Source organism: Aythya ferina, assembly GCF_964211825.1.
Source record: "Aythya ferina genome assembly, chromosome: 3".
NCBI classification, from domain to species: Eukaryota; Metazoa; Chordata; class Aves; order Anseriformes; family Anatidae; genus Aythya; species Aythya ferina.
The window spans coordinates 11919399-11936664 of record NC_140298.1 but is presented as its reverse complement, the minus strand read 5'-3'; the positions used below and the strand labels follow the sequence as shown (position 1 = coordinate 11936664).

The 17266-nt window shown below is 51.2% G+C and overlaps 1 protein-coding gene and 1 long non-coding RNA gene across 2 annotated transcripts; both read left to right on the top strand.

Annotated features, from left to right (window-relative positions):
* Positions 1 to 1507: 1507 nt before the first annotated feature.
* LOC311435194 (uncharacterized protein) lies at positions 1508 to 11303 on the top strand. Its single transcript, XM_084515921.1, has 11 exons — positions 1508 to 1730; positions 1975 to 2014; positions 2520 to 4219; positions 4333 to 4522; positions 4923 to 5981; positions 6349 to 6414; positions 7326 to 7426; positions 8107 to 8171; positions 8388 to 8539; positions 8615 to 8767; positions 10480 to 11303. Exons 1-11 carry the CDS (start codon positions 1620 to 1622, stop codon positions 10797 to 10799), a joined length of 3957 nt encoding a protein of 1318 aa, XP_084372047.1. The 5' UTR covers positions 1508 to 1619; the 3' UTR covers positions 10800 to 11303.
* Positions 11304 to 14730: 3427 nt separating this feature from the next.
* On the top strand, positions 14731 to 16427 carry LOC311434658. Its single transcript, XR_014691629.1, has 3 exons — positions 14731 to 15082; positions 15558 to 15707; positions 16043 to 16427. It is a non-coding gene; the product is annotated as an uncharacterized lncRNA (long non-coding RNA).
* The last annotated feature ends 839 nt before the right edge of the window (positions 16428 to 17266 follow it).

Sequence of the window (17266 nt, the reverse complement as noted above, 5' to 3'; positions counted from 1 at the left end):
CCTTGTCATCTTTCTCTTCCTTCTTCTTCTTCCCCCCCTCCTTTCCTTCTTCTTCTTATTTGTCCTTTTTTTCTCTCCTCTATTCCTCCTTTTTCATTCTTTTCTTCTTCTTTCATCTTTGTTTTTGCCTTTTTGCCTTTTGCCTTTTGTTTTTGCTTTTGTCTTCACAGCTGGATTCTGTGGGCAGCGTTGGCATTTCTCCCATCAGCATCGCTCCACTGACCCTCAGAGCTGGGCTTTTAGCTCCCATCCACCTCACTTTTTTTTTTTTTTTTTTTTTTTTTTTTTCTCCAGACCTTCCAGTTATTTCTTGGGAGAGAGCTGAGGGAAGCCCCAGCTTCTTTTCCTTCTTTACCTCTTTTCTTCCTGTTACTTTTGCTGTGCAAGAGGGATGGGAATCACAGGTAAGAGACGCACACAATGCGTTTGCTTACTTTGGTTTTATAAAGAGGATTAGAGAAGTTCTGTCGAGCTTGACTTTCCCTCTCCCTTCGTGCCCAAATGCAATCGCTAGGGGGAGGCAGAAGGTAAATCAATTTCTCCTAAACTCGGCAGGATTACGCCACTTTATAAATGACAGCAGGGTAGATGTACGTAGGAGAGCTGCAAGCAGGAGGAAGCCCATACAGAAACGCCTACCACACACAAAAAAAACAACCCCTAGCCCTCTAAAATTACCCAAATATTTATGTACCAGCAAATTGACAACAAACAGAGCCCCACGATCCCGTTCAGCCCCTTCAGGATTTCTCCCCAGGGGCTAAAGCCTGGTGCAAGATGCCCAGGCCAGTAAGGGGAGGCTGCAGCGGGACCCAGCAGGGCTCTGGAGACATTTGGGATGCTGTAAATGCAAACACACTGCCGTGGGAGAAAGCCTACACCAGCCTGCCAAGATGTGACAACTTAGAAGAAGAAAGGATTTTATTTTATTTTATTTTTTTCTGGTACTAAATTATGACTGACATTTTAAAGGCTATGTTGTCAAAGCTGTACATCAGACAGCCTAATTGCCTTCTTTGCGTTGCCCCTAATGACAAGCTAGGCTGAAAGAACTCGAAGCATCCCATAATTTGCACATCATCACCTGGGCTGTTTGCTTTCTGCCTCACTCAGCACAGACATCGAGAGGAGCCTCGTCTTTTGAGGCACTTTCCCTTGTTTCACTGAGTGTTGGGAAATCACAGACTCCAGCCAAAGCTGGTTAAAATGGAATGGAGATGGTTTTACACGAGGGTGCTCTCCCCCCAGTACTTTAATCCCTTTTTATTATTATTATTGCGGAGAGATGAAGCAAGCTGGGCTCTGCTTCGAGGTCACGCCACAAGCAACATCGATGCCTTGACTCCGGTTTCCAACACCCTACAAAAGGAAGGTGCCTGCTCTCCAAACACGGAGGGAAGGAGGAAAGCTGTGAGGCCGACCTCTAACGAGGGACAGCTGGCTTGTCCCTGACGAGCTAATTGCAGTCAGGCGGGTGGCCAGGCACTATGAGTGCATATATCAGAGAGGGGCTGCAGCATTTGCTGTGCCTGGGGGAAGTCTCCTGGGTTGTCTTAGGGAGGAAGAAGTGTTTTAGGTTTTTTTGGGGGGTCTTGTTTTAATGGTGTGAGCCTTCTGCCATGAAGCCTTTGCCCCTCCTGGTGCTCCTTGCCCTGGTGCCCTTGGCGTGGGGACCAGCACCCAGGAGGCTGCTGAGCCCCCCATGCGGGGCTGCTGATGCTGCCCCGGGGGTGAGTGATGGGGGGATGCCCTGACCCTCTTTTGGGGCTGTTATTGTGTTGATCACGGCCTGAAAGCATGAACTGGGTAATGCTGCTGGTGTTGGAGGTGGGGAGCAGGCATCACTTGTTGCTGCAGGGAGAAGGGAGGTGGTGGGGGCTCTGGGTGGGCTCGCTGCTTCTTGGCTACCTGCCTTGGGCTGCACCAGTGCAGATGCTGGCAGCTGGGTGTGCAGTAAGAGTGTTTTCTTCATAGGCATGTGGATCCTGCCCGGAGGATCAGGATGTGAAGCCAGGTAAGATTTAACTCTTATACTTGTGTTTCAAGCTGCAAAACCTGGACCCCTGGGCAGGAGCACTGTGCTGTAGCAAGTTGCTGTTGGGGGGCAATTAAAGCACATAGCAGGAGCTCAATCCAAATCTGAACCCTGCTCCTGCAGGGCAAACCTATTGCTAGTGGTTCTTCTAGCTTGGAGGTAGCATTTTTTGGAAAATGCTGTGGTTCTGGCTACCCGAGGGAAAGCATTCCCCGTTTTGAGGGCTAAGTTAGCTGTAGTGGGATGTTAGCGTTGCTCATCCTACTGAGCCTGTGAGGGCTTTTTGCTTGGCTGAAGCCTTGAAGTGAAAGGGGGTGAAGATGCCTTCAGGACAGCACTGCCTGTGGGCTCTGTGGCTGTCTGAGCATTCATCCCCAAGCTCCTGCTCTCCTTTTTCCCTTCTCCAGGGTGGAAGTAAGGGCTAGTAACTCTCTGGGAGGTGGGGATGGAGGACAACTCGAGGTTGTCCCTTTTTGTCTTGCAGGGGCAGAGTTTCCGTGGGTAAAGGCATACGCATCTATGAGAAGCTGCCACAGGGTCCTGAGGGATGCCCACGGGGAGTTTTCTCCTCCCGCATATTGCAGCGATTCTCCGATCAACTTCTGGTGCAACTGGACCATCTGGGCAGGCTCCAGGAAGCATATCGTAATTTACATCCAGGGCTTTACCACTAAGGAAGATTGTAACAAAAATGAGGACAAGATCCTCTTCGAAGGGGTTTCCTCACTGGTGGAGAACAGCGTGGTTTATGCCTGCTGGAAGAAGGAGATGCACGTTTTCGCCACCTTTGCTCAGGCTGTCCGTGTTGTGCTGCTGAAGAGGTACGTGCCAAACTGCAGGGACGCACGGTTCAAAGGGAAGTATTTCACCTTCCAGGATGAGAAAGGCAGATCTCCCTCCAGCGGTGCTTCAATTCCCAGAACTCTATCTCCAGAGCTTCCCCAACCAGGTGGTGTTTTTGAGCCTGGACGGGCTGAAGACCCCAGGGACGTGCTGGGCTTGGCGAGCACAGATCGCACCGAGAGCTCTGGTGTGACTGCGGTGCTGCACGGCGTGTCCCCGCGGGGAAGAGGCCCTGCAGGAAGCCCTGATGGGCTCAGAGGCACAGAGATCCCACTCCTGGAAACAAAATCTCATGTGCCGGGGCCTGAGCAACCAGCAGGCACAAGGCCCTGCGAGGAGGATCAGTGTGGGAGCCCTGCTGCAGAGCGGGGTCCTGCCACGAGTGGAGATGTCAGTGGGTTTTCAAGTGTGCCTTTGGAAACTCCTCTGCTCAGAGCCTTGCAGGGAGCAGAGCCTTTTCTGCAGCCCACAGACATGGGTCAGGAGGGTGATCTGTCCGTCCTGCAGCCTACCCTGAGGCTGGGAGATGTGGGCAGCCCCCAGCCCACTACTAAACCAACACACACTGCTCACCTGGACGTAGCTGCTCGCTCACGGGCTCTGTCCCCTGGTAGAAGGGAAAGTAAAGGCACTGTTGGTATCACCACGTACCAGGGGCTGGGTGCAGCTGGTTTGGAGGAGAATAAGAGCCAGGAGGAGGACAAAAGCCACGGAGCAGTGAGGGGTGGTGCTGGTGGCCTTGCAAAGGGCCTGGTGCCAAGCCTGAGTACCCCGTATGATGCTGTGAGGAGGGACAGCTCGCAGCTGCCACCTGAGAGAAGCCAAAGCAGTTTTGAGGGTTTGTCCACAACTCAACCCGACCTGGGGAAGACCAGCCTGCAGCACGCGAAGCTGATGGGTATTTCTCCCCTGGAAATAAGGAAATTCCCCACACCAGCCCTCTCCCACCCCGACCACGTCCCTGCAGGCTTTGGATCTGGCAATTTCTCCCCCAAGGATTCTCTTTCTTCACAAGCAGAGGCTGTCTCCAGGGTGGACTCACCTCCAGCAGCAGCTCTGGGTTTGGATCCTGCCAGGAGAAGGGCAGAGACCCCACCAGCCAGCCCTGGAGGACAGGAGGATTTCTCCCCATCACCGCCCCACCACCCATCAGCAGCCCCCGCGCTGCGTGCAGAGGTGTCCCCCGGCCCCCTTGGCCTTGAGATGAGCAAACGGGTGCTGGAAGAGGGTGGCCAGCGAGAAGAAACCCCATCTCTTGCAGGATTTCCAGCCAGAGGTCCCTCTGTGTCCTCCATCCCCAGGCTGAGGTCTGTCACACGCCTTCCTTGTCCCCAGCACCAGGTGAGTTGTGGCTATGGGGTGGCACCTGGGGGGCGAGGGGAGATCACAACACCACAGCAGCATCCAGTGACCGACTGGCTTTTGCCACCCTCCTTGGGGGATTTAACATGCAGAAAACCACGGAAGGCCTCCGAGCGGGTGCTGGTGAGCAGGGAAATGCCTCCTTGAGCCATCGTCCCTCCAGCCCTCCTGTGGATCTGCAGGGACAAAGAGTGCTGCGAGGCCAGGAGCTGCAGCAGCCCTACAATGATCCCGTGTCCAGAAAGACACTGATACCAGGAGGACAGCGGCAGCAACATGCTGGTAGGTCTCTGAGTGCTTGTGTCTTGCTGTGAGATGTCTTTAGGATTGGAGGGGGTGTCTGTCACCTGCAGCCCCAGCCTGGCAGCCAAGACCCCAGCTGCCTGTGGGTGCTTCCAACAGAGCAGTCTTGTTGGCCAAGCCTCTTTTAGGATTAAAAACATGTAGCTCAAGCTCTCTGAGGCTGGAAGGGCTGTGGGGAGGCATGCAGAGCGGCCAGGTCCCTCAGCTCAGTGTTGTTTGCAGGGCAGAGATGGGGCTCTGGGGGCTGGAGCTCCAGGAACCTCCCAGCAGGAGGTGGTTTAAAACAGGACCTCTTCTGCTGTAACTCCTAAAAGCCTAATATCTGTGCCTTGGTGTGTATAACAACCACTGATGGTGTTCCCTCTCTGTAATGTGCCAGAGCTGGGGCTGCCCTGGGCGACAGAGTACGTCCCTGCCAGGAGCTGCCACGTCGTCCTTCGGGGTAGGTCTGGGATGTTTCACCTCCCCCAGCATGGTGACATTAAAGCCAACATCTGGTGCAACTGGACCATCTGGGCAGGCCCCCAGAAGCACGTTGTCATCTACGTCCAGGGCTTTCAGGGGAGCGAAGGCTGCGGGAAGAATCAGGACAAGATGATTTTCCAGGGGGTGCTCTCAAGCGTGGAGACCAAAGTCGTGTACGCCTGCCACAACCGAGGCACTCTGATCTTTGCTACGCGAGCCACCATGGTCCACGTGTTATTTTTGTCAGGGGGCGGCTCCCGAAGCAGTGAGTACAAACATTTTAAGGGACAGTATTATGTATTTGGAGATGATGAAGCTGCGGGTTCTTCAAATGAGGTGATGGCTCCCAGAGAGCCTGTTCAGGAGAGCTGGAGGACAGCGGTAACAAAAGGCTTCCTGCCCATGCTGGGAGCTTCTCCGAGCCCATCAGCTGTGCCTCCTGCGGACAGGATCAAGCCTGAGTTCACAAGCTCGGATGAAGAAGACCAACACCTTCCTGACCTTGCAGAAGGTGCCCAGCCTGGCGCTAGCCTGGACAAACGTGGTGAGCTGCAGGATGACACCAAGATGGGAAGGAGCCTTCAGGATGGTGGCACCGAGAGGGGAGAACCCAGTGATATGTTGGTGGCTCCAGCCAGAGGCGATGCTGGGTGTGCAGCTGAGCAACCATCCTTGAAGGCTGCAAAGGGGGATGCAGGGCTGCTATCTGCTCCAGTCACTGTAGCCCCACGTAGCTCATCTGGTGTCCCACCTTCAGAGGTGCCCAGCAGCACTGCAGGCATCTCTGCTGACTTCTCTAACCTGGGTCAGGCCCGTGGCACACTGGCAGCAGAGGCGGTCACCATACATCACCTGCCAACGCTGGAAAAGCCACCACTAAACACAACTACACAACCTTCTCCTCTCCATCCCTCTCCTGGTGTGACTGCTGGAGGTATGGTGTCACCACAGGGAAGACACGAAGACATCTTTGGTAAGGCATTTTGTGGGTTATTTGTGGTTGAACTGATGCCCAACATTGTCCAGCGTCCATTTCCAGAGAAGGAGCACTCTCGAGAGGCTTTTATTGCATGTTGTAGATTCATCTGTTCCCTTCCACTGGTCCGTGTGGTAGCACTCCACACGGGGAAGACACCACAGGGTTATCTGCTGTATCATAGGCACCTATGGGATGATGCTCCTAGCTGTCAGAACGGTCTGAGCTCCAGAATTTAAAGGGGGGAGGAGGAAAATGACACTCATCCCCCATTAAAGTTTAGGAGTTGATGGTAGATTACTTTTTATTCCCCCTTGCCAGTGGGCAGAGGTCAGCAGCCTGACTCTTCTCCCTGCTCTCACAGATCTGGCTTCTGTCCTGGCATCCCTGGAGAACGGTACAGCCCTGCAGTCCCTGCACCATCCAGGCGGTGAGTGATGCAAAGGCTTCAGGCAGGTCTTCAAGCACTGCCCAAAGTCTGGTGTGCTGGGTGGTGCTGTGTGTGGGTATCGTCTGCTCGTGAAACTTTGAGGGGAGTGTGGGGTGCTCCTCACCAGTGGGCATTTGGACAGCACTTTGTGCTGGAGAAAGCTGAGCTCACATGCTGAAGCTGGCAGAAATGTTGGGTGGTTCCAGAATTGGTTGTTGGCTCTTTTAAAGTTTACTTTTTCTAAGTTAAATGAGTGGATTCTGTCCTCACTTCCTCAAACACACTCACACGGGTGTCTCAGGACTGCCTGGCTCAGGAGCCTCACTCCTCAGACTGGGGAGAACAGCACAACCTGCCCATGGGAGCAGCAGCTAAGCACAGAACCAGGCTTGGGTAGCACAGCAAGCCCCAGAAAGAGCTTGCAAAGAGGAATCAGTGCAGAAGGGGGCTGTGCTTTGAACAGGAGAAATATTGCTGAATAAATAAGCTTTTAAACAACAGGCTCTGGCAAGTCTGTGCTAGCCTGGATTCAGCCAGACCACAGCTGTTTATCTAAGCTGATCCCAAACAGATGGGTGAGAGAGGAGGGCTTTTAGGCTATTGTAAATTACGGAGATAGCTTTGGGAAAGGTGATTGCTGAGGAAGTTTGAATGCAATCAAATGCATGTTAATGCTTTGTGTGCTCTTTGCTCCAAGATCGATTCCAGGATTCAGCACTGGGCATTAGTTGAGGTTAGCCTTGACCCGTTCATCACCAGCCTGTTCTACCTGATGCACAGCATCTGGAAACACCCATGTGGCACTACAATGAGGATGTATTTGTGTAGCTGTTGTGCTATTGCCATTATCTGGTGCTAAGTTTAAGAGCCTGTTTGACTTAAACATGCTCAGATGTTATTTCTTCTGGTAGATGTGCTGTTTGAAGTAACAACTGAAATCAAGCACAAGGAGTGGATCTCTCCTGGTGGAAATGAGCTCAGAAAAGATCTTTTAAAGTCCATTAAGAACCACGTAAGTCTGGGTGTGGGGATGGAAAATCAAATGTTATGTCCCAAATGCTCAGCTACTGGAGATCATGTCCTGCTCTTCACCCCAGGGATTTTCTGCTAATGCCATGTGATGAGCTGGCATCTGAATTGCTTGTGCTGGTCACCAGCTGAGGCTGATGCCCTGGCAGGGTGCCCGGCTGCAGGGGCTGGCATCAGCTGCTACAGCCATCACAAGGCAGCAGAGAAGCGCTGCAGAGACAGGGCTGCAACCAACCAAGGGTTGCAACTTGCTTCTAGAAATGGGACAGCTTCAGGTCAGAGCCCAGTAGGGGCAGGACTTGCATGATTCCAAGTCTTCACCTGATCTTGCCTTCTGTGTGTGTAGGGTTTAGCCTGCTGCCTGCTCGAGAAAGCTGAATGGTATACACCTGTGGGTTAGTGCCCAAATGCTTACCTGGGGTCATTGTTGCCCTTCTCAAATCACCTTGTGTGCTTGGAGTTGGGCTGAAGCTAGGCAGATGGGTGCCATTAGCAATATCCTAGAGAAAAGGCTCAGAGCATGAGGCAATGGGATGCTTAATGTGTCCTGAGCAGTCTGTGAAGGGTAAGAGCAAGAGGGGATAGAGGACTGAGAAAAGCAAGCTTGATGCCATATCTGTGCCCACCAAATGTTGAATCATCACTGTTTGCTCTTGTTTTCAGATCCAGCAGAACCTGAAACTCTCTGCCAACAGAGTCAATGAAATAAAGTTAAAGGAAGTCAAAAGGTAGGGTTATTGGTGTGCCACCCACTCGGCAGGCACCTCCGTAACCTGTGGTGCTCCTCATTCTCCTCCAGCAAAGCAGTCTCTTGCCACAAACACTCATTGCAAGAGCCTGCAGCACAGTGACTCTGCACTAAAGAGTGGAAGGCCTGCATTTCATGGCAGGGCCTGGCGGTGATGCTTTCCTCCTGCCTCACCCTGGGCTCTCCCTACCTGCAGGACGAGCAATGCCAGCCTGCTGCTCACCTTCTGGCTTCACCTGAAGCCCCAGGAGAGAAATGTGTCCCTGCTCCTGCATTCCCAGCTGGAAGAGCTGCTCGGTGCCTCGGTGGGGGTGGAGAAGCTGCAGCTGGTCTCGCTGCTGGTGGAAGGTGGGTGTCTCGGGCTGGCTGCAGGGCCCTTGTGTGCCAAGCCTCGTGTGCCTCATGGCACCTATTCCCTGTCAGATGTGAACGAGTGCAGCTCGGGAGTCAGCCTGTGTGGGGAGGAGGCAGAGTGCTTCAATGGTGTGGGCACCTACTTGTGCCGCTGCAAGAAGGGCTACGAGGACCGTTCTCCCACGAAATCTGGCACGCTGTGTGTCCGTGCTCCTGCATCAGGTAGGGGACACAGTATCGCTCTTGTGCTCTGCTTTCTTTTGCATCTCTCTGTGGTGATAGTGCTGGGGAATGAGGGTGCATGATCACGTGTGCAGAGATGGTGTGAACGTGCTGCATGGATGCACAAGTCACTTGTGCAGCATCCTCAGTAGCTGCCTGCCCTTCAGAGGGCTCCTATATGCCAGCTCGTGCCATGTGTTACCTTGACTGGGGTCCAACCAGCTGTGCCTTTGCTATCAGGTGTTACATCTGATGCTTAAAAATAGCACTGCTGCTGGCACAGTGGCTTTAGGAGTGGGGAAAAATAGATAACATCTGTCAGGCACTTTGCAGCTGGATGTTCCTGTAGGCAAAAGAATGCTTCCAGCCCTAGATTCAGGAGCATCTCTGTATGAGTTGTGTGCAGACCAGGGAACTATGCAGTCCTCTCAGAAACTGAGGCCAGGTATCGAAGTCAGGAGGTGAGCCTTGTACTTGAAGGACAAACTGCCTTTACCTCATCCCATGCAGGCTCTAAAGGCATCAGTTATCAGAGGTGAGCCTAGACAGGCATCCAAGGGGTGACCTACATCAGTTAACTGTGTCAGGTGGAAGTATCACTGCTTGCTGGGTTTAATTAAGTGAGTTGCCTCCCACAGGCTCCTGAAAGCTTGACTGAGCTTTACCAAACCCTCCTTGGGTGTGGGTGGAAGCTGTCAGTGAAGCCTGTGTGCCCTGGGACTAGTGGGTGGATGCAGCAGCCGGTGCTTGAACCTGGTGTTTATGCTGCTAATTGCTGATGACAGCTGAGGTGTTTGGCTGTGCTCTGTTTATGGTACTTCTAAATATGACCTCTCTATTAGGATTAGTTTCTCTCCCCACTCTTTGCTACTTTTCTTGCTGCAGGGTTAAAATTAGGCATGTGCGAGCCTTTATTTCCCCCAGATCTTCTGCTTCTCCTTGTGTTGGCTGCCTGGAGCTTGAAGCAGAGTGTGGTCAAGAGTGATCTAGGGTTTACCTCTGCTACAGTGCAGTGATCAGTAAGCCTGGTCACTGCTGGGGCTGCCTTGTGATCGATGTCCTGTCACACTGTGGGTCTTGGCAAGAAGGATGGTGATGTTCCCAGTGTTACCCCTAGTGCTCCTCAAAAAAAATTGAGCACAAGGCTACCCAGATGGCTTGTGGTGCTTAACTGTAATCAGGGCTGGCTGATCCCATCTTGTAGAGTAATAGGGCCTCCCAGCCTGCAATACACCAGTATTCTGCAGTACCCATTTAAAACACTGCTACTTTACCAAAATGCCTCCTCATCCTTGCAAAACTGGAAGTGGCTTCAAGATGGAAAAAAAAATTGGCTGAGCTCATGTTCATCTTCCATCCTCTCAGCTCCAAATTCATTAACCAGTTGTGCAGTCTGAGCCTGTCCAGATCAGTTAGGTATTGCATTATATTAATATTTCTTAAATGCACCTTTATGTCTGGGGTGAAGGAGGGGGGCCTTTGGGGTTTGCAGGGGGTGGCAGCAGGCTGCCCAGCCTCCATGCAGCCACACATGATTTCAGTGATGGCTCTGCTGGGAAACCACTACCTCATGGCCCAAATATTTCTTTGGGACAGGGTTTTGGGAGGGATGTTCTGCCCTGGAAGCAACAATGAGGGTGGCTGGGGATGGTGGCCCCACTGGAGGTGCACCTCCAGGCCCAACCGCTGAGGCTGTGGACCTTCTCTGTCAGGGATGGGCTTCCTGCTCCGACATGGTGACATCCTGGTGGGGGCGGCCATCATGGCCTGCCTGGTGACGCTGGTGGCTACCGCAGCCATGTGTGGGGCAAAATGCTGGGGACAGCGCCCCAGGAGGGACCCGGGGCCTGAGGAGCCACCAGAGAGGCCTGCGGAGGAACCGGTGATGGAGCTGCAGGACCTGGAGGACTGCCTGCGCCTCGACCCCTTCCAGCTGAAGCTGAGGGCCAGGCCCCCGGAGTGGCTGTGGGGGGCCCGTGCCCACCCTGGGCAGGCTTATCCCGTCTTCTTGGAGCAGTCCCCCCCGCTCTAGGGGGGCCCTGACACCCTGCTGGTGGTCCTGTCTTCCTCGGCTACGTGGCCCCTCCTTGTGTCTTTTGTGGACAAACACCTCTCTCACAGTCGTCTTTGTCTTACTATTTATGACTTTTAGACGCTTGCTCACAGCACTCTGTCCTCTCCCATGTTCTCTTCTTGAGATTTGTGTGGATGTGTCAGTACATGGAAAAATAAATGTTATTTTTTTTAAGAAAAAAATAAGGAATAAAATGTCTTGCTACTTAATTTAAGGAATTAATTAATCTTGCACCTGCACTCTGTTTTTGCCTCCTTTCCTCTGCCCATCCTGCAGAGCTCTGCAGGAAGCCAGGGCGAGACTGAAGCCATGACCAAATTCTCAACTTCTTGCACCATGGGTGAGAAACATGCTAGGGCTTGACTGTAAGGTTTTGGGAAGTCTTCTGCTCTTTTTGAGCAATGGGGACAACACTTTTTGTGCTTTTGTGAATCCTGGATGCTGAGCAGCCACTTGCAAACAGCAACACCCACCACCCTATCCTCCTCGCTGGCAATCAAGTGCAGTTGTGTCCCCAAGTCTGGGGTTGTGACTTCTCCATCTTCGTTTCAGTTCTTTATTTTTTATTTTATTTTTATTTTTTAATTCGAATAACCTTGGTGTTTCTCTCGGGGAAGGCATGTCGATGGTGTGGTGGCAAATGTCCCACTGGAGGGCAGTGTCCGCCACTGAAAGCCTCTCACCGGCTGCTCTACTGGGCTGGCCCTGTGCAGGGGCTGCCAGATGTGGGGTACAGCTGGAGGGGGCTGCTCCCTGCTGCAGCTCAAGGAAGATGTTTGCTTGTGTGCCCTCTGAGAGCAGCCTCATCCCAGTTATTTGGTGCTGATGGGGCTCCTGCCTGCAGAACAGACTCCCCGACCCCAGCTGGCATTGGTGCTGTCCAGGTTTAGATACCAGGTGCAAACCAATCTCCCCAAAAGGCCCTGCTTGTTGCTTGGTTTGCCTGACACATGGCTATCAGCTCTCACAGAGCGTTTTCTATATGTGTGGTTTTCAAAGTATGTTGCAAATAGCAGGGAATTGATTGCGAGTGTCTCCGTAGGAGGCAGATAAGCGTGTGTAATTTTCCATCATAAAGAGAAGGAAGCCATTAGCGGGTCTGTATTTTTGTGGAGTGCGGTTGTTTCCTCAACGAGGTCAAAGAACAAAGCGAGGGCTAAAATAATACTGTCCTCGTTGCTGGGAAACAAATTTCTCCAGCCCGCATAAAATTGGACAGTAAAGGTTGGGAAAAACACAACTGTATCTTTGGCCATCTCTCCACCTTGTAGCCTTGGGTTGAGTCCCTCTTAGAGCTCATCCTGTACAAAATTAGGGCTAAAGCAGGATTTGGCTGGGCACCTTCTCCCCTTTTCACCCCTTGGCTCCATGAAGGAGGCCCTGCAGGTGCCTGTCCTCCTCCATCCATGGGCAGCTCCCAGGTGGAGGTTTGGAGGCTGGGGGTCTTCCAGGGAATGAGGATGAGGGGCAAAGCTCTGCCTGCCTCTGCTTCACCCAGTGCACCGCTCAGCTCGCCCTTAAACCCAGGAATAATTAATGCTGCAGGGAAAGTCCCCAGCATTTCACCTACCCACCCCATCCTGTTCCCAAACACATCTTAAATTCACTAGAAACCACTGAGGGAAACCCTGCAGCGCCTGTGTGTGAGTGAGAAATGGGTGGCTGGGGAGGATCTGGCTGCCAGGAGCTCATGGTCTGAGGCGAGGGTGCGTGCTGCTTTCAGCCCCTGGTTTTTGAGGAGCAGTTTGCACTGTGTGCTAGGCACAAGGCTCCCAACGGGTGCCCTTTCAGGACAGCCTGAGCCCTCTGTTGCTGTATTTTGGAGAAATATCAGGGTTTTATTGGAAGCATCTACATTGCACAAGTGTGCAAAACACAGCAGGATTTCGATCCGAACACCAAGCCCATCACGAGCAGTAGGTGTTACTGTTTTCCTGCTACAAATCATCTGCTTTCTGTCCCAAAGAAGGTTGCTTTTTGTTTTCCACCGAGGCCAAAAGAGCTGTGTGCAGCCCCCCTTTGCCTTACGGGCTGCTGGCTGGCTGCAGGACAGCCCGCCCCAGGGCTGCATCCCTCTCCTCGCCTGCTCTCCTGAGTTGCACTGAGAGGGGTCGACTTCTTTCCCTGCTGCAGCTCAGAGTCTTGGCACCTGTTCTTCCAAAATCTTTCTCATCTGCTGTAGAGCGAATTAATAGACAATAAAATGAGGCAAAAAGTGAACCTTCTGGGTCTGTAAATCTGAATTCTTGCATTGCAGGCTGAGACTGACTGGAAGCTATTCTGCTTCTGACATCCAAAATGGATTTGTCATCTCTCTGTGCAGCACTCAGCTTGTTCGCAGCCCTGGGCCATATGAAATGACACACTCTGTGGATTTATGGGCTATGAGGCACGATTTTTTTTTGCAGCAGGAATCATTCCCACATGCATTATCGCTGAGCTATTGCAGTGCGTGCAGAGGTTTGGGAGAGCCTGTGATTAACTTGGAGGCTGGGATTGTCCTGGGGGGGAGCATCAGCCGATGTCAGCTGATTTTTTATTATTTTGTTTTAATTTATTAAAGAGAGCCACCGAGCTCTGGTTGAACTCATTCTTCCAAAATGCTTCAAGTTAATATGTTTCCCCAGGTTTTGAAACAGGCAGGGGAAGCCTCGCCTAGCTGCAGAGCACTGGCATCAGATACAAATCACAGAGCTAGGGGAGATGTGGAGGCACTTCCCTATGGGAGACCTATCCATGGCCATCTGCCTCCCCAGAAAAACAAGAAAGAATGTGAGACATCTCATTGAACATGTGGTGGCCATGGCTGGCACATCAGTGAAAGCAAAAAATAACAAGAACCACTGCAAAGGGATGTTTTGTTGGACATGTGGGCTGGGCTATATCTTGGAGGAGGTGGAAAGGCTCCAACACTGCGGGCTCACAGCGAGTTGCCTCTGCTTGCATTGCAGAAGACAGAAACAAAGGCTGAAACCCAAGAGAAATGGCAAAATGGCTTCAGCTTATTGCTGTTTTTCAAAAATGAAGCCAGTCGGGGGACTGGGAGGGTGATGGAAATGATTTCGGTTTGGAGAGGCCCCTGGATAAAAAGCTTTGCGACTGGCGTGACTTCAAGAGCAAAGAACTAAAAGGCGGTGGGAGTGCTGTGTATCCTGTGGCTTGTCTCACGATGCAGGAATGAGGGGATGCTCCCTGAAAGGGAGGCTCGGAGTTACCCCAAATCTCCCCAGTTGGGCTGGAGCCGCTCTGCTGGAGCAGGTGCAGGTCGGGCCCTGCAGCACGGGCACCGCAGGGCACTGCAGGCTGGGAAAGCCCCTGGCTTGTATCCACCTCCGGGCAGAGAAATGAAGCCTGCTCAGCTGTAAAAGAAGATGGTGGTTTTCTTCTACAGCAGATCATGGTGTAAAACCCTCTTCCTCCCTTTCCTTCAGCAGCACGTGCTCCCCACCCTGCCCCACGGATATCACGATGCAGCACACAAGAGATTGATTTCTTCGTTAGCGCCACTGCCATGTACCCGGTTATTACCTGCAGATGTGTGTGTGCAAGCAAGGGCTCTGCTGGGATGCAGCAGAGGAGCACTGTCTAAACAGCGAGATTTCCTGGAAGGAGGCAGCGCACACTGCGAATTGGGTCCGTTCCCAGAGCATCTTAACTTGCAAGTGATTAGCTGTTAATTATTATGCTATAAATTACTTAATAAATGAGTATTCTTCACAGCACCTATTGTACCCCACGACATCTGCTCAGCTGTGTGAAATACACATAATTACTGGCGCAGAGATGTAATTATAGCTCTTCCTCCAAATTCTCACACAGCCGCCAGCCGGGTTGTGGGTGCTGGGTGCTGCAGGATGTGTGGGCGATGCGCAGGCACCGCCACCTTGTCCCCACGTCCAGAAGTCCCTCCAGCTGCTCCAGAGTGACGCCACCACAAGCAACCTTCTTCTTACTAATACAATCCTACCAAAATGGCTTTAAGAGCATCCTAAGGATAACATTCAGCTTTTAAGTTAGCTTAAAAAAAAAAAAAATCCTGCTAAACATTCTGGTTTTATCCCATTTTTTACAATATTTTTTGCTTAAATAAAAGCTGTGATAATTACAGCCACAAGGAAGAGCGTGTTCTGCTGCTGGGGTACTTCAGTTCAAGAAGTTTTTCCAGTGACCTAACTTTGTTTACGGCCCTGAAGAGGGAGAGGTGGAGTCTCTCGACTGAGATCATCAAAATATTTGTGCTGGTATGTGCCTTTTGGACCTGCCCTTGAAATTATTCAGATTAATTGTGGCTTGACTTGGTACGGGTATTCGAGCTCTATTTTTTCCCCTAGTTCTTGTCGGTCTGACTTGTGGTAGTTGGCCGTGGGACTGTGTAATCGTGGGTTTGGATGTATTCAGCTTTTTTGATTTTATTTATTTTTTTGGGATACACAGTGATCTAGGCGTGCTCAGAGGGGGAAGGCGTGGGGATGGAGAATGAAGCAGGAAAACATCTGCATGTGGCTGAATGTTAAATCAGTGCAGCAGCTTAAGCGTATTGAAGAGGTTTTCCAACATATGGAGCCTAAGTGGCTCTCTTCAGGGCTGGCTGCACACGTGAAGATTTGTTGCACGAGAGATGTGGTTGATAATGTTAACTGTAGTGGGATTTTGGTCTTAGCTTCTACAATAAAACTCCACGATCACCATGATGATGTGCAATTTTATTATCCTCAGATTTCCGTGTTCCCAGACCTTGCTACAATCTCCCCCTTTCCCTGCCACGAGGGGCAATGGTAGTGCAGCAGAGTTTGCAGTATCACCACCTCTTTGCACTCTGGAAACAACCTGTTTGGATCATGGGAAGGACCTAACACAGTTCCAGAGGTACAGCCTGGCAGTGTTTGACATGCTCAGATTTTAGTTTTTGAAGGCAATATTTGACATTTTCTGAAAATTAAAGAGGCTGGCTTCCCACTTATAACGTGACAAACCAGAAACTTTGCAAAAGCGCTTTTTGTTGGTAGCTCTGTTTGCTAGATGATGTGCTGCTTTACAGCCCGGGTCTGTTTGCTCCTGATTTCTCCCAGCTGTAGAGGAGGAGGAAAATAATCCCTTTTCTGTCCTAACTGGCTGTTGGCGAGCTGAGCTATGCCCACGCACGCTGACTCTCCCCATTGACAGGTTTGGATGCAGACTGCTTATTTTTTTCCATTTTTCAGGAGAATGAAGGCGCCTGAGATAGAGGGTTTAGATGACTTGGGAAGCCTCAGCAGCGAGTTAAAACCCAATCCACTGAAGCTGTGAGTGCTTGCTCTCCTGCTACAGCTTCCTCATACATTGCAAAGGATCAGGAAGCTATCAACAAGGATAATGAGCACTAGATATTACAACAGGGATTTCTTACATTGCTAGTGAGAGAGAAAGCTGGGCTGCCCCTCTGCTGGCAGAAAGCAGAATAGAAGATATTTCCAGCAATTATTTTTCTTCCAAAAGGGTCCAGGCAACAGCATCCATGTAAGTGCACGCTGCTGACAGTGAAGCTGATGCTTCTGGTTTTGTTCGCGCAAAAAAGACCCTGAGAATGGTCCTGAACACAGCTCCGAAAAACACCAAAACCATGCAGAACTGAGAGCAGGACAAACTTGGTGTTTGGCAGCCTACCTCTGTTAAACGGGTGCTAAATAACAGTGCTGTCACTGCAAAGGATGCCAGCGTGGGCACCCGAGCTGAGGCACCGAACCAGCTGCACGTGCTTGTTCTTCAGATGAACAGCACTGGGTTTTCCACAGGGCCGAGCCATGTGTGCCTGGAAAAGCATCTCATTCTCCTGGTAGTGTAAAAATTAGGGACATGGTGTATTCTGGATGCCTTTCCTGTGGGATGGCGATCTGATGGTATAAAATGGGAGGTGCTGCATCGTGCAGGGCATGGGGTGAGCAGAGCCAGCTTGGAAGTCTTTGGGCATTCAGGGGAGGAGGGTCCACCAGCCTTTAGACCCACGCTGGCACTCGTTCACTGCCTGATTGCAGAAGTGCTAACAAAGCAGTAAAGTGGCTCAAAGCACTATGCAATTTCTCTAAAATTCCCGATCCTCTAAGCATGAAGAAGCAGGAATTATTTATTATTTAATCATTTGTTCAGCAGGGCGATGGGCAGAGATCTTACCTGAAAGAGCTGCTGTGCAGAGAGGGAAGGTCTTTCTGCTCTAGTTAGGAAGTGTGGCTATGGATTTTTTTTCTTTTTTTCCCAGGAAAATACCTCTCTCTCTTTTCTCCCTGAAAGGTTTATTTTTTTTTTCTTTTAATAAAAAAAAAAAAAAATATATATATATATTTCTTTTGCTTGAAACAGAGCAATATCAATTTCTGAGTGTCTGGACTTCTGAAAAAAAAAATAAAACAGTGCAAACACCTTTTGAGGATGAAGAGATTTCAGCTGATACT